General features: G+C 36.0%; 1 protein-coding gene across 1 annotated transcript in view; it reads right to left on the minus strand.

Moving 5' to 3' along the window:
* The window catches only part of PDGFC (platelet derived growth factor C), a 133,916-nt gene that overhangs the window by 5,681 nt on the left and 104,222 nt on the right, over positions 1-24,013 (minus strand). The window contains exon 4 of the mRNA XM_074147884.1: positions 3,163-3,370. Within this exon, the coding sequence (XP_074003985.1) occupies positions 3,163-3,370 (208 nt within the window). The remainder of the gene's footprint in view (positions 1-3,162; positions 3,371-24,013) is intronic.

Genomic DNA, 24,013 nt, shown 5'->3' on the forward strand with positions numbered 1-24,013 from the left:
GGTTTCCATGTTTTACAATCTACTAAGGTATATTGCTATTATACCTCACAATGAACCCTTGCCCTACCTTATGTAATTCAGTTTCATTAAAAGGTCTGAGGCAAATTTATCTAGTGCTTATATAATCACTTCTTTGAAGTGTGTGAATGAAGCTGTTATTTTTTCAAAGAGTATCTGTCTGTCCAGAATTTATTTTAACACACTGTGGGCATGAAGCTAGATGAGTGAATGTATATATTCCCTTAAAAGTGTTTACTTAACCACAATAAAAGGTTGTGTGGATTTCCCAAGTGCACTGAGTTACAGTACCTGTTATAATGTGAACATTTAAACACTCATTCAACTTGGCTTCCACTCATGTATCACGTTTGACAAAACAGTCAAAGTTCTTTTGTCTAGCACTAGCTCAGGAGGAATGGAAGGCTCTGCGGTAGCATATGAATGGGAAACACTAAAATAAAAATAAGGGGAGAAGGAAAAAAAAACAGGAGAAAAAAATGTAGATGCAGGTCGGTCTACAGTAAAATCTGTTTCAAAAGTGTGACTTCACCGGCACATACAACTGAAGTAATCCATGTTCACACCAACCTGAAAGTAACTGTATTCTGCAATTGGCAATGCAACTGTCTGGCATCTTCTTGGACATGTATCGAGTACCATGGGAAACCCTCTTTCCCAAAATGTTTTTCCAGCTGGATGCTGCTCTCAAAGTCAATGAAACAAATTAATTTCTGGGTGAGGCACTTGTGTGTGGGCACAGGCAGCAGCAGGATCGTTTTCATTCCTAAGCACCTTGGAGATGTTCCTGGGAGTGTAAGTTTCTTACTGGCTCCTACAATAATTCAGGGCTATTACAAAACACCAAACAATGAGGGGGGAAAAAGAAAAAACCCACATAACTATGAGAAAAGAAAAGTATCTACTAAGGACTATGGCTGGATTGTGACTCTCCTTCTTAAGCAGACTCCAGAATACGGTCTAATGATTATGCAAAGATTTCTGTGGGAAGTGATGGGATCATTTTTTTTTGCATAGCAAAATATATTTTATTTTTAAGTATGTTTAATATTATAAGAGAATTTAGGGCTATATTTAGACATCAAAGCCTCTGAACTTGGTGTTTCGTCTTTCCTGGCTAGAAGTTTTTGGAAGCATTTTATCCAGAGAAAACATCAGACACAGAAGTTCTGTGGAATTTCGGTTGTCTAAATATAGTCTTTTTCATATAAATTATTAAGTAGGAGTAGAGGACAATACTCTCCTCTACATAAAGTAACATACACTTTTAATTACATTTTCATTTAATCTAGATGTAAACTGATGTTTGTCTATGAAAGCAGGACAGTAATTTAGCTTTTACACTGAAATATTGCAAAAAAACCCGGATCTAATTATAGAATCAAAGAGTTTGAAAAAAACAAACATTTTAGGGCATGTACTTCTCCCAAACTTTTCTTTAAAAGGTTTTTAAATACAGCAAACATGTTATGGGAGGAAATAACATTAAAAAAAGAAAAAAAAGAAAGGTGAGAAAGAATTTCTTCACGGTGAGGGTGACAGAGCCCTGGAACAGGCTGCCCAGGGAGGTTGTGGAGTCCCCTTCTTTGGAGATTTTCAAGACCCGCCTGGATGCAGTCCTGAGTAGCATTCTGTAAGCAATCCTGCTTCAGCAGGGGAGTTGGACTAGATGATCTATACGGTCCCTTCCAACTCTAAAAAAATTCAGTGAAATTCAGTGAAATTCAGTTTACTTTCCCTATGTATTGAATTGACCTAACAGTTAATACTATGTCATCTCAACTGGACATATTTTCTGCCTCAGGCTATTACATTACACACTTGGTAAGGCAGTCTGAGGGTGGTCTCTTAAAGATAAATGTGGCAATACCATGATATGTTTATTCAGTAGAAAAATCTATTTCAGCATCTAATTAGAAGTCTTTAAAAGATTTACTCTGATAGTTTCTTTCTAAGATATGTCTTGCAGGGAGTTGCTTTTGTCTATATAAATGTTATCCAACACCTGCATTTTAGTTTATGTAAGGTTTCACAAATTACACTCTGTTTTTCTCCCACTTACTGTATGCTTACGGCATACATTTGGCAAATACTGAATCTCTTTAATTAGGAAAGTGTTAAATGACTACCTGAAAGGCATAGTCCATTGACGAAAGTTTTTAAAGAGATTTCCTCCTCTTTGACTTTTGATTCAGTTGCCTTGTGCATACCTGTAGCAGTACAGGTAGAAGGGTTGATTTTTAGGCTCTGAAGAATTAGCTGTCAAAAACTTAAATTTGAGTTATGAAAGGTTGTACTTCCTCCCTTATCTCTCTGATCAGATGATAATCTAGTTTACGTTTGTCAACAGAGGAGTCTATTCAGTTAGGCTCATCTGTTTTCATTTTCATGCTGTATGGTGGGCAAGGAAGGAGGTATTGCTTGCATGCTATCCATCCACATGGAATCCATAAACATGAAATAGTGGGCAGCATCTGGATGATATGCGGTAGCAAATTCTTGAATGTCAAATGTAGATAGAAGAAAATGACTTGTTGAACAAGAAATAGCTCCACAAGTCTTGAAATACATAAGCTATTTTATATCTGATTAAGTTGACAACTGCATGATCAAACTGGACACGACACAGGGATTTTGTGAGGTATCATGGAAGAGAAACATTTAGCTAATTGCTCTCAATTCATATGGTGTAGAGACTGGAACAATTCTAAGGAAATAAACCAGTCATTCACATGATACAGTAAGTATTAGAAATTACCTACCCCAAACAAAAATAAAGTTTTTGCCCTCCGTAAAAAAAAAAACAAAACCAAAACACAACAAAACCCCACAAAGTTAGGTTATGTCACCCAGCCAAGGTTCCCCCTTTGAGGAAATAAAGATCTCCCAAGTTCCTTACTGCTTCTATTTTTTCCCCCTTTCTTACTATATCCTGCTAAATTCCTTTAAATGTTGAGCTTAGTAATTGTCCTTTTTCAGAAAATATAATGGTGAGAATAGCTAAGAACAATGATCTTTGCTGTATTTCTAACATATTCCTTTCCGGGAACCAAAATTCAAGGTGATGAATATTTTTCATTACTGTTTCTTTGTTAAGAAAACACACCATAGAAAGCTGCAAGGCCAGGAAGAAGAGTAATTTACCTCTTGATTTCCTCCCATGAATATATGCCTTTCCAAGAAGTTGCCACGTTGGCCTGTACAAATCTTCCAAATCCAGTTGCCACCGATCTGGTTCAAGGTACCGGATAAGTTCTTCCACAGTACTAAATCCAGCAACGGCATTGTTTAATACGTCTAATGGTAAAGTTGACGGGGGTAGCAATGATGGGCTAGGTGCTTCTGTGTGGTGCTGCAATCAAAGCCAAGAGAAGAGTACCAGTCAGAGGGTTAATGGATCTGCTTTGATGAAGTGCTGTACTTTATGAAGTTACATAGCTGGGAAAGTTTATAAGTGGCTAGCTCATTTCCAATGTACAGTTTACCTAATAAGACAAATGACAAGAGTCAGAAAGTACCTAATTATTCTTCAGCGATAATTCTAAACAAACTTCCACTAGACAGCTTTCCCACTTCTTACATTCCTAGCCTTGAAGATAGCATTCCACTATACCTGTTCTTTGAAGAAGTTCACTGAGTGACGGGAAGGATTTTAGAAATAGAACAAAGAGTGATTTGAAAATATGGCCCCATTACAGGCAATTACTGTAACCCTCTAGAAAACTGAGGAAACACACATTTCACATGCTGCCTTTCTTCTGAAACTTAGCCACAATCTTTGTCTTCTTGTCTTTCAATGTAAAATATGAACATACCCTAGTACAAAGAGCAAATATTCCTGCTATTATCTATAGATGAAAAAAAGCACCAGTTGTGTTTCATACAGTACTAAGAATTATATTTCTGGTTAAATAATAATGAACAGAGTGATAATAGCAACTGGCATTACTATAATTATTTCTCCCCTAACAAGAAAAAAAAACATGTTCCCAAGGATACCAAAAGTACTTAAATGTTGAAATTGAGTACTGAAAAAGTCTATGTACTTTCCCACAGCACAAATCTCACCGATAAACTCACTGAATCATGGGTACTCAGTCACAGGCAATTCAAGCAAAGTCAGACTTCTGGTTTTGCTCACTCTACAATCTGTTTAAAAATTATGCATTGATTTGTATTTTCAAAAGAATAGAAAAAGGCAGGAAGAGAAGCCTAAGCAGGAAGCTGTTGCTGCATCACCATAAGTTTCTTTAGGCTTTTATACAGGCAGACACCACTACAGACATTATGTCCATAGGACTACACTACAGCAATTTATCTGGACCATGGAAGAAGGATGAAGAAAGATTTGAACATACTGCTGATTTAGGGGATGGAAAGGACAAGAAATCTCAAATTTAAATGTGTAGTGCTACATACATCATGGCTCTCAAGTGTAGTCCATAAAAGGTTTAGGGACAATTTATTCACTGTCAGTACATTCAGGTTTTGGAAAAGGTTGCTTAGAGAGGCCGCACAGCATCCATCATTGGAGGCTTTCAGTACCTGACTGGATACAGCCCTGAGGAACGGTCTGATCCCAGAACTGACCCTACCCTGAGCAGGAGGTTAAACTAGAGTCCTCCTGAGGTACCTTGCTGGATTTTCCTACAACAATCCTACAATATAATATTAAGAATGAAGGACTGAATGTTCCTCCAATAAGCGAACTAACATGCTGCTTAACAAAATAAACCTTATAACACTACATACTAAACAGCAGTTTTCTGAAATATGTATGCCTGTGATAGCTGTATTTCATACCAATAATTATATTTTCCTTTCAGTGCTCTCAATTCTATTAAATATGCATTTTTTGGTTTCCGCTAAATGTGTGGTTGAAAGGGCAGCAAATGGAAGTAAACATTCCCTTCCTATTTTTTGCTTCAACGTTTTTTCTCTTTCCATCTTCAAGAAATGAAGTCACTAGAATGAATTGTGCTGCTTTTTAACTGAGTCTTGCAAAGATAATACAAAGCATAGGCCTAGTGTGCTGCTACTATTAACTTTACCATATTTTCATCTAGCTAATCTAGAATAATTTCCAATACAGTGAGTGAAGGAGTTGCTTCCCATTCTGGATGAATGTGGATTTCAAAAAGTTAAAATATTTCTTTTCCTCTTCTCTCCACTGCCCACATTAAAAATAATAACATGTTGATCCATCTATTAGGTTATGATAATAAAGCAACAGATTCTGGTCTATAATTTAAATATTTTCTCTTAGCAAAACATGCTACTCAGCAAGTTTCAAAATAGTGCTGTGACACTGTAATTCAGATGGTCAAAAAATAAATATTAAAAAAATTTTCTTCCTGTTTTTCTCCACAATGATGTATTTGTTACAGTCACATTTCCTGGTTTGAAGGTGTAGGTTTTTGCTAAGGTGAAAAACAAAATAAAGATAAAATTGTAGAAACAGTACCTGAAGAAAAAAAAATCTTCTATTTTGTTTCCAGCTGAAGAATTTATTTTGGTGTTTCACTTCTACTGGTTTGTTTTTTTGTTGCCAATGACATAGATGGATTCCAGATGAAAATCCATTGGTCTAGAATCTATTTCCACGTTTACAACTTAGAGCATGCACACTTAGCAATACATAGATAGGAATAACCCATCGATTTATGTTATTCTGGATTCAGTAGGCATTTGCCCAAGTTAAAATGTTATGAGAATATGGTGAGTCATCGTACTTAATGGTAACACAATTAAAGTTGTCATCACTTTCTAATCATTCTCACAGCAAACCAAAACATAAAGTAATTGAAAGAGTAAAATTGCACAACTTCGAAAATGAGCATTTTAGAATAAAGTAGTTAAAATCTCAAGATTAAGAATGTTTTTCCCAATAATCTCTTAATTTAGTCAATTTAAATGAGTTAAAACATACCAAAGATTAAAAGTAATTAATATCATAAAGCTATAAATGCTGTAATTTATATTTATAACATAATAACCTTTATGAAATCTCAGTTCAATAAATTGTTTAATATAAATGGTAATTCAATAGTCTACACTGCTTTTACCTGCTAACAGGTACTACTTATTTTATAATTTAAACCTTTTGAACACAATGTCCAGAGCAGCATAAATAGTACTCCTTCCTTCAACTGAAATGATATCTTGGAATTTTATACAATTTATAATTTCCCTTGGTTTTCTCAAAGTATTTTTGTGTTCTATAGAGAATGTTTACACCTGCTGTAAGGTTTTACTCTCAGAGAAGATAACAGAAGAAATTATTTAATGCAAGAAATTAAAACTCAGCTTCGTTGATGGGACATACTTTTTAGAACAAGCGTAACTCTGAAACGCAGCATTGTAAATGCAACTTCAAAATGCTAAAGTGCTCTACTTCTTACATGCAGCTTTCCCTCACTTTATAGGAAGTCCCTCACTTCTATTATAATTCCTTCCAATTAAACAATCTCAGATAAAAATCCATCTGCCTAGAATTTAATCTACATCTCTCTTGACATTCCTACTCTGACCTTTGCCTCCCCCTAAATGCTTGACACAAACTGATGTTGTCAAGCCACTCTGTGCAGTGCTACCAGCATCAGCGCTCAGTAGGCCTGAGAGACGCAATTTCACTGCAGAATGGTGGTGTGAAAGCCTCATAGGAGGACCACCTTTAGCTCTAGCTGTTCTGCTGCGCAACGCTGAGGGAGGCAACGAAGATGATCTTACAATGAAGTAGCTATCTATCAACTGTACATCTATTCTATAGCTGGCATCATCTAACTTACTCCACAGAACTATATCATGTCTCCCCTAACAGGTCAGCTAGCACATAATCAACCTTTGATATAACAAAGTTTAGGTATAGCAGCTATCCAAAATAGCTTTCTTGATGGAGACCACTTACTGGGAAGTGAAGTTCTCCAAGCTTTTCTACAATAAATACTAACTGACAGTAAACACTTTTTCTGTCATAGCAGCACATCCTTGATTAATACCATGTTTTAGGCTTAAGACCACCTTTTTTATTTTTTTGCCTGAGCATGAGTAATTTCTGTCAAGAAAAATCTGAAAAATACATCAAGAAGTTCTGTATTTTAATGTGATTCCTCTAGTAAACAAAACACTATGTTTTTTCTTTTGTGCCCAGGAAACAATTTCAATTTACTTTAAAAAGAATAAACACGTTTAATACTAAGATAGAGCCAAACAGTTGCATCTTTACTGTTTGCTAACGTGATTTAGGATGAAAACCAGAGCAGAAAACATTGGGCTTCCACAGAACAGCCAAGAATGACAATTAGTGTTGGATCAAACAGAAATTTCATTAGGTCTGTTTATATTGTATTTCTGTATGTGTAATTCACTCTATCAAAACAAATACCTTATAAAAATCCCCCAAGGTATTTACAAGCATAAGAGACAGGTAAATAGACCAAATGTAGGCAACAGTTTAAGATAGGGACTTGGAAAAACAGAAGGAAATAATTTAAAGACTAACTTGACAAAACTATCCACCCCTGAAGATTATACATAACAACAGTGCCCCAGAAGAAACTCAGGGAATGAAATGCATTTTAGGGTGTTCACAAGGTTTTACGTCCCCTACTAAAGGAATCAAAGCTACTCCATCCTTCTTAAAGGGTAAGGGGTAGGACACTCTTATATATGCAATAAGAAGGCAACCATCAGTGAAGCACAAAACTGCAATAAATGAATTTGAAACTACCAAGTTGAAGCTCAAACCTAAAGGATGATTTAGTATGTAGCCTAGTTTGAAGACTTGTGATTAATTTCTTGTTCTGACATACACTTCCTGAGCATAGTATTTAGGCCACAGCTTCATGATGTGAAGCACTGGGCAGTAGTATCTCCTTGCTACACCAGCATGACTATGTATGTGGCTGCATCATAAACAAGAAGTAATCTTTCTGAAAAAGAATATTTATTGTTTCCTTTCTAATTTAACCACTATCTTATTCATAGTCCAGACCTCCAACAGCTAAACCATCATAACTAAAAGCACAGTGGCTGGTAACACAAACATTTTTACATTCACTGTGGCACCAGGAATTTCATAGCACGCAGGTTGGTAAGGCAGCCTTATCAAATCTGTAAAACGAGCATAAAGGCAATTCCTTGATCTCACACATGAATACAATAAACTTTTATTAGAAGCTCATTATTGGTTTATCTGAAGAATCCAGAAGTATTTTAGATAGATAAAGGGTAAAGCTTTGGATATGAGACTGTGTGTTATCACCTTTCTGGGTCTGCCAGTATCCATCTGTTCTTCCCTTGCACTGAACTTGCTCCAAGTGTAAATAATTCAGAACAAAACAGCACTCACCTACAATCTACACAAGATCAGCTCTTAGGCACCATCGTGATCTAAGCAAAGCCTTCCTTTTGCTTCTGTCTCATAGGATAGGACTGTCAAGGTATTGACACTACTCTCTTCCAGTTAAATGAGAAGCAAGAAGTAATTTTGTAATTGCAAGAAGTAGTTTGCTGCAGCCAGGAGTGAGGAATTTCATGTTTAATAAAGCAATCACTGAGTTAAGACTGGAACAACAAAAACAAGTGAGTCAAATACTTGGCATGACAGGACACAAAGTAGTGAGTAATACGTCTAAAATAATTCCCTCCCCACAAAAGAAATACCCATTTTTTCATTTCTTGCCTTGAAAAAAACATTGTCAAGCAGTTTCTGAGTGAAAACCCATTCATTAGTTGGCACAGTTCGGAGAAACTATTAGACATCAGTATGGTTTAATCAGACTAGAAGGGACTCTACAACAAAGAGAACCTCAAAGGAACCTCCTCTCCTCTGAAAACCAGCTAGGATCAGTAACTTTGAAAGAAGTAACATATTTCTTCTAATGAGATATCCTTACAACTTTTTATTTATTTATTTATTATTATAGAAGAACAATCCAAGTCCTGCTTAGATTTAAAGATATGCTCTTGAAACTAATAGTACATGTACATTCTTGTAACACTCACGTTAAAGAAAGCCTGTTTTCTTCCTTCATAATGACAAGTAACCCTCCTATTAGCATCATTAGAAGCTGTGAGGGAGAGCAGATATCCAACTCTTTCCGAGTTTGCCCTGAGGATATAGAAGCTTCTCGACATAACAATAGCTCTCTCTTTTCTCCCATTAGTACATGCAGTAATAACCGTGAAAAGCCTCTAGAAATCCTGACCTACCTGAAAAAGCACAAACTTTTACTTGCTCGCATGTATGCAGTACAAAAAAAAGCTAATCCATTTGTGAAAGTCTGTAACTTGTAGAGACTCATCTTCTCTGTGCAACATTAACCCGTGCCGCTGTTATGCAAAATGTTAGTCCTGTCCAAGCAGACCTAGAAGGAAGTGGAGATGATCTCTAGTAGGGCCTGTGCGCAACCACCTCAGCAGAGAAATCAAGCTCCATGATCTGCTTCTTGTGCCTTCAGCAAAGGAACGAGAAAAAGAAGCAGCAGAGGCAGATAATCAATTTAGACTGCCAAAGCCAGGGAATAAGGCAAAGATGTTTACTTTCATGTGACAGAGATGGAAGCCAGGAAGGCCGGCAGAGTTCCCATCCACTGCAGCACTTCTTACTTCTTTAGCTGAAGTTACTGCCACAGCAGTGAGGACGGTTGCATGAGAGAGACAGCAGCTCCAGGGCTGCTAAGCAGGTAGTCTGGTAAATTAAGCTCCAGTGGTGCTGAAGTAAACATGCAGCTTATTCAGCTATCCTCATTTCAGGGATGCAACTTCTGCCAGTCAAATGACAGACAGGTAGGAGCACCAGCCTTCCTCAATTTAATCAGCTACTGCACATAAGATCCAGAACGCAGGGTGACAGCCTCCTCTTTCCTTACTGGGCTTCCAGCTCTCTGCCTTTCACAGGCTGCCTATCTTTTTCTGTTTTTACAATGTGCTACAACCACTTACCAAAGGCTTGTCCAGCCTCTCTTCATATGCATGTAGGGCCTCTTCCCGAGGACCTTATTTGCCAAGTATCCATATCCTTGCACCAGTTTACATCTTACAGCCAGACAGAGATGGCCTTCCAAACTCTACACAGGTGTTTTTGTTATGGCACTTTGAGCATCACTTCCCAAAATGTACATAATACCCTCCCTTCCGCAACTGCCAAGGTCACAAGGTAAAGTGAATGTGTTTGTTCCTTTCTGTCTTTGCCAGTCACAGACATGAATAGAAGAATAAAGAAAAAAGTAGTATTTGGAGCAGCCTAACATTTCCCCAGGTTAAGGTTTTGAGATGAATTCTATTTTTCTAAAAGTTTTAAATATTCCCTTGAACAGAGTTTCTGTGCAGTTCACAGAAAACGCCCGGAATTCTAATTGTGCTGGAAACAACTGGGAGATGCTCTCAAGGAAATTAGCAGAATGGAAATAGCACAGGATGTCACTCATCATGAGCTTTCTCCTGGCAAATTGCAGCTTTTTGCCTGAAGCCTGTGCACCCTGACACCCTTTAAAATACACAGCATAGGTATGAGAGCCACTTCTTGTGAAGACAAAGATGACACATATCTAGAGCAAGCATAAACTCTCCAAATATGCCACCAACAGCATTAATCTTGAGAAGCTATTTTCAACAAAAATTTGTTAGTTCTCTTCATAAATGACCAATAATTACATGTATGTATACAATACATATGTGTGTATGTATGAAAAAACATTTTGCTTTTTCTTACAATCACATCTATCAGCAATAATCCACACTAATTGATTTTAAAGGCAAAAAGAGGAAAATTAATGCTCACATTACTGTATTATATGGAAGACCTTATTGTCAATACGCTTCATCATGGTAGTTGTAGAGTTTTCCATTCTTAGAAAAATATATACACATAGAGAACTATCTTTCTTGGATGCAGTTGCATGGAATTTTTTTTGCAGTGCTTCTGGTAAGTCTCACTGAAGCAGCACATACTACTTCATCAGGATTTCATAAGCACTACAAAATTAGGAAATTTCTCCTATCATCTACTGAACGTATTTGTTAATTCTGTAAGATGATCCAGTGATTCTTGCATTCTCTTGGACAAGAACTTTCATTTACTGATTTATTCTTTCAGTTAATTAAGGCAAGACAAAGTATAAATAATTCTGTTTGAAAACTGTGCCTCCAGCATCTCTGGCAGCTGCAGAGGTCTCAAACCATGAAGGCACAATCACTGCAATCCCTAGAATCCATCAAGCTTGCAGATTCAGCGTGCCAGCTGGAAGAGGAGTCAAGTCTTGATGCCCTTCTACCTTCGCAATGGGTTTTTACTATATTTTCTTATTTTAGAATTTGTGGCTACAGTACTGAATGATAAGATTCCAGCTAGAAGACTCAGAGAAACATATGCTTGAACACATTTCGACTCAGTGGCCAAACAGCTTTATTCTGGAAGTATGACCTGATGCACTGAGTTGAACAGGGAGCATTTAAAGCAAACACCTAGTCTGTAATGAATTAGGTCTAATAGTATAGAACAAGCTATGGCATATACTATCGCCATGGCATATACTATCGCCATGGCATAAAAAGTTTCAAAGTGAAATCAGTATTTCAGTTTTCATTTGGAGTTCTTTCCTCAAATAATTTGTCTGGGGTTTTTTTTTTTTGTTGTTTGATTTTTTTTGCATTTTTTTGTTTGCTTGTTTGGGTTTTTTTCAGATTAATGTAGATACACAAACTAATTTTAGGTATATAATCCCTGGGTTTGGGTTCCTATGAAGTATACTTGTGGCAGAGCAATATCTAAACCATAACTACTTCCAAAACCTAAACTTTCAGTGAGCACTATCTTCTTGCTTATAAATCTCTCTCTTCTAAATGAGACTTTAAACAAAATTTACAGTGAGTTCTCCTCGTAGTATATATATATGCCACAAGAAAAAGCACATCTACATTTTGTATCCTAGTAACAACTGCAAAATATTTTGATTTCTAAACCTGCATTTTAACATTCTCAAATCAAACATATGTAATACATTTAAAACTAACTAGATGCTTATTTACATCATGCATGTGCAAATAGGAATAAAACTGCAAATTAAAAAAGTTATAACCCAGTAAATAATTTTCTTTCTTGCATTACTTGAATGTTCAATAAAAATATTTAGTCTAATTCAGACTATGGGCAATACTAGAATCTATATCCGTATTTTAAAAAGTATGAAGTGTGTGACCTTATACAGACAAAGTACCTGCTGAAAACAACTGAAAATAGACTGTATATTGGTAAAATGAAGTTCCAAAAGAATTTATTGAAATATAGCTTCTCTCACCCCAGTCTCATAAAATCTTTGGCGAAAATCCTGCTATGTTACTTTTCTTGCAGTATGGTGCTAAACAAGCAAAAAACCTGATGTCTAAGAAATTACCATCTCCAAGTCTGATAACATTTTTTTTTATATTCACAGAACTGTCCTAAACAAATGCAATGGATCGTTTCAATGTGTTGAACGTGTGAGGGAATGTGTGTTGTTTATAAGCATTTGCTAAAAGTTTGGTTGAATCACTTGCAGCAGACCTCAGCAGCAGTCTTCTGCCTTGACAAACCTCTGTTCAGGACAGTAGGTGAACACACACAGGGTACTGCTTCTGATTCCTGGATGTTTTGAAAACACAAAGTATTTTCCTGAATATTTCCCTATCCTCCCTATCTTAGCACCTTCCTATCAACTCTTCCTTGCTATGCAAACTACTCATTATACTATTTAAGGACATTTGAAGTTTATCTTCTGCTCATCTATCATCTCTCATTGTTAAAGGCCATCTGCAGACTCACACCTATTTCCAGGGCAGAACTCTGCTTACTTGCTGTTTTCTACTGTTTTACTAAAGTGCAACTCTACAGAGACCCTTCTAAAACTACTTCTTCATTATTTCATTGCTTCATGGCTTTCTGTATATAACCACTATCACCTTTTTATATTTCAACTATAAGCTCTCGAGGTGACTTGGTTTTTGGTTTGTACTTGAATTGTGCTTGTGGTTAAGGTAGTAGGGTACTTCACGACTGTTTATAACAGTAATAATAACACTTTGCGCTAAAATACTCTTTCATGGACGTCCAAAGATAGTTGAATGCATTTACAAGTAGACAGCTGAATAAGAATTGTTTTTCAAATGCTGGTATAAATAAATCCTTTACCTTCATTTTGTGAATATAAACTTAAATGCAAAAAATTTGTAGGGTCAATAATAGAGATGCACCAGTGTCATTTTATACCCAACACTTAATTCTATTGGACGAATCTGGTTATTTCTTCTTTATAGACAGTACAGTAGCATTGCAATTGATATATTTTTGTCCATTAAATTGTATTTTCTAGAACATTCTATTATGATGAATGTTGTGTTACACCTGCAATTCCTTTCTAGAAGGGAAACCTTATAAAGAATTATATATCAAATACTGCAAGACAGCAAGAAAGAGAATCCCTCTTCTCAGTATCTATAATGAGATCCTAAAAAATTCTTTTTTACAGTTCAGATCAATAGTAATTTAGTATACAGAGACCCCTGCCTCCAAGATATAGCTGAACTTTAACAGAAGGGGAGAACCAAAAGAATCCCATCACAGATTAACTTCTTTCACTGAAACTTTGATACTACGCAAGTCACGTACACACCCTGTTGTAGGTCAAAATGTGGAACAGCTTTTACTTCGGTTAGGAGAAGGATTTGCAACAGAACAATCCAAATTATGCTTAAAATATGAAATTATCATCTCAAAGAAGGAATATCATTGTAATTGGACAAGCAGTAATGTAAGAGCCTCAGAGCACCAATCAGACAATGCAAAAAGAGACTCCCACAATCAAACTGCAGTGAGCACATAGATATAGTACAAGGACAGTTTCCTCAAGTCTTATTGAAAATGGGATTATCATGATTATTAATCACTTCATTTACAAACACACCCAAAATTCATACAGGAAACACACATGCATCTGTTACATTTATGATTTACAGAAGGATTTTTTTGTTGTTGTTGTTCTGTACCGAAAGCTCTAGCTCTTATTTAACAGACAGTATTTTATAAGGAATAAACAGTCAACATAAGTGCAGCTGCTCTGAATATAAAAAAGTTTTTGTACATTCTTTTATGATGGGGGATGTGGTCAGCCATAATTAAAGGACATCATGTTTGCAGACCTTTTTTTAAATTACTCATTTTACTCAAAATACGTGAATACTTATAAAAAGCTTAACCAAATGGAACAACAGCAAGGGTTCGGTGTCAGGGAATGAACTGCCTTTTAAGTTCCCTCTAGGTATTAGAAATGGGTAGCTGTTGTTCAAAAAATGTTTACTTATACCAGCAGGTTCACAGGAGGTTCATCAAACATTACACTTAGGAATGACTGTTTATTACAATAGGAAAGTGTATTTGGCAAGGACGATGAAAATTACTTCTACAGTACACGCAATTTTAATTTAATCTTTCAGTATACATGTTAAATTACATTCCACAACAGGTTTCTGTTGATTTCATATCACAGTAAAAGGAACACACCCAACATTCCTGTACAGTTGACACTGCAAATCAGAGCTTGTCCTGCCTCAAAGGTAGAAAGTCCTTGAACAAAACATTACTTTGCAAGGAAGGAACCTCAGCTCTGTCCTCATGTAGCAGTTCTAAGTGTCATCAAACATGTAAGAGACTGACCATATTTTAAGACTTGTGAAGAAAAATAACTTGTGTTGTTTTCCATATTTAAATTTGCTTTGTATGTAACATACTTTTCATAACCCAAAAAAGCATAGTAGACACTATGGTTACATTGCCCACATAAAGATTCTTGCACTGTTCAAACAAGACAGATTTCTAATTTATGAGCTACCTTTTATAGCCCTATACTGCTAGCCATAACATTGTCCTGACATACTCTTAATGTTTGGGTGTATCACTTCTACCTACACATTTTCCACTATCTATATCTCTAAATTCCCATCTCATGTTACCTCATATATACTATGCACACAAGCATAGCATATGTCATTACACAACAACTGAAAGGCAAAATGAATTGGGAAAGTATGCTTAATAAGAGAAATTTAAGAAAAACATTCAAAAAAACCTCACATTGAGGATTAGAACATTAAAAGCATAAATGCAAAATCCTAAGTACAGATGTCCTGAAAGAGAATAAACAGTGTTATAGAGGGCCAAAATCTGAATAGGGGATAATGTGATTTGCCTGAAAAAAGGCAAATCTGATTCAGATATATGCAGAGCAGCACCATAAAGCTGAGCTGCTAGAGAGGTGTCAGCCGAAATACAGTGTTCAGATTTATCTCCAGTATTTGTAAGATATAGGCAGAGAGAAAGAGAATATTCAGAAGAAAAAGAAAGAAGGAAAGGAAAACATGAACTATGATAAAAGATCGAGCGATACAGGTTTCTTTAATGTAGACAAGACTAGACTGACAGAAGATGTGATAACAAACATGTAAGAGAGCATCAGATGATCAGCTGTTCCCTAGTCCATCAATGACAGAAAAGATTTATGTTACGTATTAGAAAAAAATTTCATACTATGTAAAGCAGTGCAACAGATGATTGGGGAAAACTCTGAAATATTCATCCCTAAACATCAGGAATAGTACAAACATCTAGCAAGAATGAACTTGGTCTACCTACTCCCTGCTTAGAGCAGGACAACGGCTCAGGAAAGGTCCTTCTGAGTTCCCTTCCAACCTTGCATTTCTGTGATTGTATTACACGTAATTTACCCGGTAAACTCACTGTTTCTAGAAAACATGCAGAATTATGCTGAGGGAAATGCTGAATTCTAGAAACAAATTAATTCTAAATCATTCTGAAATCTGCACTATTGACTAGCTATGCCCCAAACTCTCCTGTATACATAACCAAACTCTAATACACTTTTTCCTCAATGATCTGTATGTTTTTACATACCTCCATTGGTATGTTTTAACCCTTTAGGTTTATTCTATTAATTCTGTAATAAAAAGCAACAACTACATGCCTGTGTACCTAAATATAGATTATTTGGTACAAATATATGTATTTTTTCGTTGTTGCATGTCAACCCACAAGCCCTTAACTCACATAAGAATATGAAAAATTGATGAAACTACTCCAATTTTGGACTTCAATTTAACTACTTTCTCTTGAAGAAAAGTAGGGAGTCACGGGTTTTTAATAAAAGTTGGTTCCTTAGAAGCAGCAGTAGTTCCTTTGGCAGTATCATTTACAATTTCTTTTAAGTCTCAAAATAGTATGTAATATAACCCACTTAAGAAGATGGTTTTAGCATCAGCTATGAAATAAAAGTAGACGCATTTTTGCTATGCTCTACTTTTTCAATCTCTATGGCCACTATTTAAAATGGATCATTCAAAGATGGTTTGAAAGCAGGGTACTTCACTCTATGTCTAGTAGGCCCCCATGAAATTTTGTGCTACTTACAGCATGAACAAAGCTATTAAAACAGAATAGGTTGAATTTTAAGGCACAACTATAAGCCTCATCCTGATTTCTTGGTGTAATTAAAAGAAAGAATCATTGAAACAGTCTAATTATTTTTATTATAATGCATAAATATATAATGTTTCCCTTTATACATGCAATTCCTTCTCAGCCCTTTCCTTGACACATAAGGAAAAAAAAAAAAAAAAGAAGAAAAGAAGGAAAGATGCAATCTGCCAAGTAATAAACCCATAGTACTAACAAATCCAGTATGTTGTGGAGCAAATCCCACTCTCTTTGAGACTGCTAGTAAATCAGTTGACTTCCATTCAACCTTAAGGAGCTTCAGTTATAACCCTGTCACTGTCCACACATGTGGTCAAATTATCTCTAACTGATCTGGTCAACTAGGTCAAGTCTTTTGATATGTATATTTTTAAAATTACATTATTTTTTTGATTGCTAACCTAATACGAGTAAGGGTGGCACTCTTTGTTACAGAAATGATGGAAAAATCATGGTAACGTTCTCAACCAGGCCATTAATCTTCCTACTAATATTTTAAATGAGTCTACTCAGGTATTGATTATGGCCCCAATCCTGCAACCAGAATGCTAGCACTATCACACTGACTTAAAGGGATGGCCCTCTGTGTGCACACAGCTGGATCTCCTTTCATGTTACATCTCTATTCTTGTCATTAACCATCAAAACACTTATCTGCAAAAGAAAGAAAGCGCCACACACAAATGCTGCACTAATCTTAATCCATTTACAAACTGCTTTTCTACCTTGCTATTACATTGAAAAACCCCAAACCCTCGCCTTCTTTATTTCAAAAGTATAATTTTAAAAGAGTTGTAAAGCCTTCTACAGAATCATTGCTCATTCTATTTCTCACATGTACCCTGTTTATAAAAGGCTTTTTAATAACCATTTGAAAATGAGTATTTACAATATTTACACACTGAAACATACAGAAGGTTCATTCAGATTAGATATTAGGAAGAAATTGTTTACTGTGAGGGTGGTGAGACACTGGAACAGGTTGTCCAGTGAAGTTGTGGGTGCCCCATCCCTGGAGGTGTTCAAGGCCAGTCTGGATGGGGCTTTGAGCAACCTGCTCTAGGGGGAGGTGTCCCTGCCCACGGCAGGTGGGTTGGAACTTGATGATCTTTAAGGTCCCTTCCAACCCAAACCATTCTATGATTCTATGATACTTTTCTGATTGTATTTATACTCAAAATATTTTCTCCCTCAGTCTCTTACTTTCCTGTTCACTTATTCAGGGATACTGGGTGTTTCTGATGATTTCGTGTAGAATATATAGAACTAATTACAGAATACAGACATCAAAACCCGTGGTTTTCTAAGCTTTAATTAGTTGTGGTTTCACAGGTTGCTATTCATTGCAATCTAGGAAGTGGTTAGTTGTGGGGTTTTTTATCAGTTTAAATAAAGAGCCAAAGTGGCTCTTTGAGGCATTGGTTCCACCTGAATTTTCCAGCCCATGAAAAATATGATTTTCTGTGAACTGCAGACATTGTTTTCATTTTGTTGAACCCAACATTACACAAGATTATTTGCTGCATTAGCCTACTAGACTGAAAGATACTGGCTAACCACAAGCTTATCCTTTAATCAAGACAGAAAGTGTGCTTCAAAACAGTATGATTGAAAATGTTCATTTGAATGCTTGACAAAGCACTGTTTCACAAATAAGCCAAATAAGAAGATAAATTAAGGAGATATTTAAAAGACAATATTTACAAACATTTATCTTAGGTGGTTTTTTTCCTGAGCATTAAGGACAGACATTACAATCTGCTGCAGAAGAAGGGAGTAAAGAAGAGGGGAGGAATAAGCAACTTTGCAAGGAACCACTGGGCAAGAACATTCACTGACAAGATCTGCCTGGCTACTTCTGGTGAGACTTCTTCCACCTGCCCTGCACAGTTAAGCCCCATGAGACGATCTGTTTAAATAAAAATAGAAACCAACTGGAAGTTGTACTGCATAAATTACACTAACAAAGCAATGCCAAACAAGTTAGATAAATTGACTGTGATGACTGCCATGCTTTGCTGAAGAAAGAGTCAGTCTAGTATTAGGAGAAAATCTGTTCTGTTTTTGTACACGATTATACACTTAAGAAATGTAATTACCAAGAAGATAGTATTATCAAGTTCTTAGCCTTCTTCCACTATTTACTATTTCATTTGAAGCTGTGTTGTGTCTTTCAGATGTGTGCATTCTCACAGGACAAACATGAGGACTTGAATGAACAAATTTGGATGTGCAAGCACAAACCACTTGTGGAACGGGGAGGGGAGACAAATTGTCATTTCAAGTACAACACCATAAATTGAACATAATTTGACTGAATTTATATGAATAAAAATGCCCTTTGTAAGTTTATATTCCAGTTAAAAATTCAGAAGAGGACATTTTGTTATCTTACAATTAAGGTTATATTCTCTCCTCAAACAATATATTAGTATTAGATATGGGTTACCTTAGCAACTACTATGTGTTGTAAAAGAGGCTTCTGAGAAACGAAGACGTTTCATTAAGCAACTAAAATAATGACATCTCTTTTTTTTTTTTCTCCCACTGTTCCACTACTACAGAAAATTAAACCAATTTTTTGAGATAAACACTGATTGCAATCTCAGAATGATAACAACAATACTGTTTTAAACCCAATTACTGAAGTTAAATTATTCTAGGCAATCTTTACTTCACTGCTGAAACTGGTCCATGGTGTATAATTCACTCAATTGGGAAATTAGAGAAATAGGTAGCAAGTGTGAAATAAGACCTCATTGGGCAGAACATTATTCTCATATAGAGAGAAACAATAATTTTCTATATAGAGAAACAAATATTTTCCAATTAATTTATCAAAATGTTTATAAAAACAAATAATCTATTTAAACTTGGATAATGTGGCCATTATTTTGACGATGTGGTCATTGTTTTTCAGACTATCAAATATTTCCTGCCGAGGGCAATGGGAACTGCTTGTTCAAAAATCTGTCTGTCACCAGTCACACTGTCTGTACGACAAAGAACTAGAATCAAAACATCCAAAGATTTCAAAAGCCTATAAGTTGGAAAGTATAATTGATCCATTATTGCAATTTCAATAGTGTGTTTATCACTATATGAACAGAAATAATGAACATTAAAATTGCATGCAATAATAAATCAATTTAATGCATTGTTAGAATAACATTAAAATTGTTCTCCTGAAAAAAACCACAGGAATACCATTTGTAAACAGAATGACCCCATCATGAAAATTTGCCACTATGACTACTGCGACTACTGACTACATAGTCATACTACTATGACTACTACCCCCTCAGGTAACCTATTATTTCCTCTTTCTCCTCTAAACTTCAATACACGGCAGAAAACAGAAAACAGCTGCCATCCTTCTCCTGCAGCACAAAATATCAGTGGAAGACACAAGTGCCTTACTGCAAGGAAGCTGTGGCCTATGACAGACCATTATTGGAGACAGAACCCTGTATGTGACAGAGTCAGAGCAGGGTATAAGATATCCATACTGAAAAGTTCACATGCTGCACATGTACAAGATGGGTTTCTTCCTGGTTCTCTTTGGAGATTCTCTAATTGCTTGATTAGGAGATTACTTTTCGTAAGTATTTAATTAAACAAACAACACTGTGGAGTCTTTCATAAGTAAGTATACTCTCATACTTTATTAGGGAATTAGATTTAAAGAAAAATTAAGAATACAAAGTAATGTTTTTTTCTTAAAAGTGTGTTGTTAAAATGATTTTCCTCTGGTTTCAGATTTTTGTGATGACATCACCTGAGTATTTTGCCACTGTTCCAAGTATTAACCATGAAATTTAGGCCAGGTCCTGTCTATAAATTATCCACTGGCGTTTTTGTATAGCACTGGCTTTGTAAATTATAGCTTGCATGGCTTGCTTAATCATGCTCCTTAGGTTCACATAATTGTTTTTTAAATTACCATTAACTTTTTTTTAAGCAGCCTGCAAAGAAAAGTTGGTTCTCTTCACACATGGGCAGCTTTTAATTTATTGATTTTCCAAATTCTCCTATAATTTGTAAGCAGTTTCAGGTAATGAAATATCAAACCTTATGGATATTTTATTACTTTTTTTTCTTCTTTAAGAGCACGGCAAGTCTCTTTTCCAATTTAAAGAAGCACCTCCCCCAAATAGTTTTTAAAAATACCAGATGCACTGGTAAGAGATAAGAGATAGATAGTTCATAGAAAAGGAGGCAATAAATGACAAAAAAATAAAGGATGCCTGCTTAAAACAATGGACAGCAACCACAGTCTCAGAAAATAATCACATAAGGCCCAAAAAGTGTACCTATTATCTAAATGTAAATCCGCTGTTAGATACAGAGTAGGTGTTACTTTCTGCTATTCCCTTTAGTCTATTTCCAAGAAAATGTATAAATAAATCCCTAACTCCACAGACATGTGTTAGTGGCTTGCCAAAGTAACAGCTGCTTTTCCTTTGCTCTTCTCTCATGACATCATCTCAAAGGTGTTCTTAGGCTTTAAATAAAGTAGCAATATAGTGCTGCTCTGCAGTACAGAACCAGACTGTGGGGTTGACAGTTGCCCAAAGACCTGCACTTGTGCTTCACCTCCTTACAGGGGGCTTTGCACAAGGTTCAGGTTCAACTGTCTCTCACATTTGTCAAATATCGGGCACTCAATCCGATCACCTCTATCACATCAAAGATATGCAGGTTTGTTCCTTAAGTTCTAATATTTTTAGATGTGTTTTCTTAGCAAAGTAGTAAATCACTTCCAAATTTTATATTGTCTTTCATCTATGTAAATACCTAGCTGTAAAAGTAACTTCATTTTTTTTCTTAATGACAATTGGCAAGATACCTGAAAAACCCTCCAACAATTTTTACATTTGTCTTTGTATTGTTGAATTGATCATCTATCTTTGGTTTTTGGTGAAACACTGGGCTGTGCTCTGAAGCGTTTTATACCCGCAAACAGTTTCAAAATGCTCTTATGAACCTTAATTCTACAGTTATATTGCATCAAAAGATGTACTGCTATTTTTGGCACCTAATTGCAATGTTTTTTCCTACATGAAAGGTGCCTATGACTTTCTTAAGCAGAAAGGCAATTTAAAAAAGTAAATACAGTATTTAAAGTTACATATATTGACAGAGCGCAAACAAGAGATCAATGACAGAATTTACTTTGACTAAAAGACAAGAAGTCCAAGCCAAAAAGGCATAACACAGATGACTCGAGAACAAGAAGTATTTTATTATTAACTTTTGATTACCCAGAACACCTCGCATTCAAAAGCCCAAAGACAAATATGCACACACAAGTCAGAAGAGTTCAGAAGATCAGAGTGATTTTCAGAAGATAAGCAAGGGCAACCCTATTAACAGCTTACGTATTAAAAGCCTACATATATGTGGCTAACTGTCCTGCCAGATAGCAAGTTTAAAATGATTTGGCATTTAGCCCTTTCCCCCAAGAAGTACAGATGATGACTGAGTGACTTTAATCATTTGGCTCAACTCAGTTATCTTACTCTCCTTGGCTACCTAGTCATTTTTGTTATGTCAGCCAGCAGGCAAGTTCAGGGTCAGTTGCACAGAGTTAGCAAAATTTGTCTATGTTGTGGTTTAACCCCAGCTGGTAACTAAGCACTTTGAGATTTTTAGGTTTGAAGTTTCAAAAATAGTGACATTTTTACATTCATATGCAGGCACAATAAGTAAAAGAAAAATTCTGAAAATAAAACATCTGAAAATTCAAATTTAAGAAACTGTATTTACTATGCCAACTCTTCACAAAACTAGGAGGATACCGATTTCTAACAAAATTACTTTAGCACAGCATCTGTCTTGTTAAAGACAGTCATGCTGTTTAAAGAGTATTTGTCACACTGTTAGAAGAACATTTAGAATGAGTTATCTATGGAGAAACTCTTAAATTAACTAAGTGCTACCAAAAGACACCAGGGCTACATACTGGACAATAAAGCGTCAGATTGATTTTATTATCTACAATACTCCACTGAAATTCACCTAAACACTTAAGAGACTTACTCAGATTAGACTCAAGAACTGTTGTATGTGGTGTCAGGGGACAGTTATTAGGAAGTTCCCCCAAGGAATCCTTTTGCAGCTGAAAGGGGAGGGCTATTAGAAACCACCAACTTCACTATGTCCGTAGGATTACATGCAAAATTTCTTCCAAAGGCTGTGCCATCTGCTTTCACGTCTCCACTTTTCAAGTGCCTTTAAACCTGGCCTTTCATGCACTAGATCACTCCCTTCAATTTGAAGCCCAGCATTTTATTTCTCCTCATAAATGATTCTTAATATTTTTCTTCTTACGATTTATGGCCTAGCTCAAAAGCAGAGTGAAATGAATACTCAAGCAGCCTGAGTATTCTGCCTCTAGAAATGTCTTTTGCCAAACAAACTGCCCTCCATTTTCACATGTAAGATTTTTTTTTACTTCATTTTTCTTTTTAAACATTTACAGCGCTTCAACAACATACACCAGCTATCAGGAGCGAACATGGAAGCAATCCTCCTGAATTACTTCTCCACCACCCTAGCCAGAGATAATTGAAAGAACAGATGCAACAGCTTTGTGATTATCTAGAGTTTCCCATGAAAACAAAACCAAAACCTTTTCAACAAAAGTTCTGGCTTCTTCAGCAAAACCTTTCATCATCATCATTAAAAAAGTTTTGAGTACTTATGAGAAGCTAACAAATGACAGCTCATAATCCCCATCTGTAACACCAGAGGCCAGGTACTGCAAAGACAAGACAGGTGCAAATTTTGGTATTCCCATAGTACTTATTATCTATCCCTTTTTAGAAATAAAGGGATTTCTCTTAACACCACTACCAATACCCCACATTAATCTTTTCACAAGCAAACTCTTACCCTGAAGCTACTATATGGTGTTATTACTCTGTCAAAAATATTTCTCCTGAATTTAAAGAGGTGCTTCCACCAGTCTGTGGAGTTGTGGATTGTGCAGTCAGTCCTCTACAGAAGCTGCTTCACAGCTGATTTAATCTCAAATGTCTAGAGCTGCACCCATAATTCCACTTTTCCCATGTAATTCTGCTGTTCCTAAGAGCCTTTCAGATGGGGACCATATGTAAAAAAAACAGAGAAATTGCACTGAGTAACTCTGTTCTGTCCCAAATTCTTTCCTTTCATCCCTGTTTTCATCTTTTCCTACCAGAATGATGGTAAGAAAAATTACCACAGTACACACCACTCCAGTTAGTTACTGCCTGTTTTGTTGGAGTGAAGCGATGAATAGGACTGGGGCATGCCTATGATATTAATAATGGATAGGGATACAACATCAATGCAGCTAAAATAGCATAACTGAAAATGACGGTGCTGCCTGAAACCTAGTATCAAATGTACATTTGCTTACCTTTTTTTCCACTAGCAAGCATGTCAGACACAACGTCTCAGTATTTGAAAGCACAAAAAATCTAGGAC

Source organism: Numenius arquata, chromosome 5, assembly GCF_964106895.1.
Source record: "Numenius arquata chromosome 5, bNumArq3.hap1.1, whole genome shotgun sequence".
NCBI lineage: Eukaryota > Metazoa > Chordata > Aves > Charadriiformes > Scolopacidae > Numenius > Numenius arquata.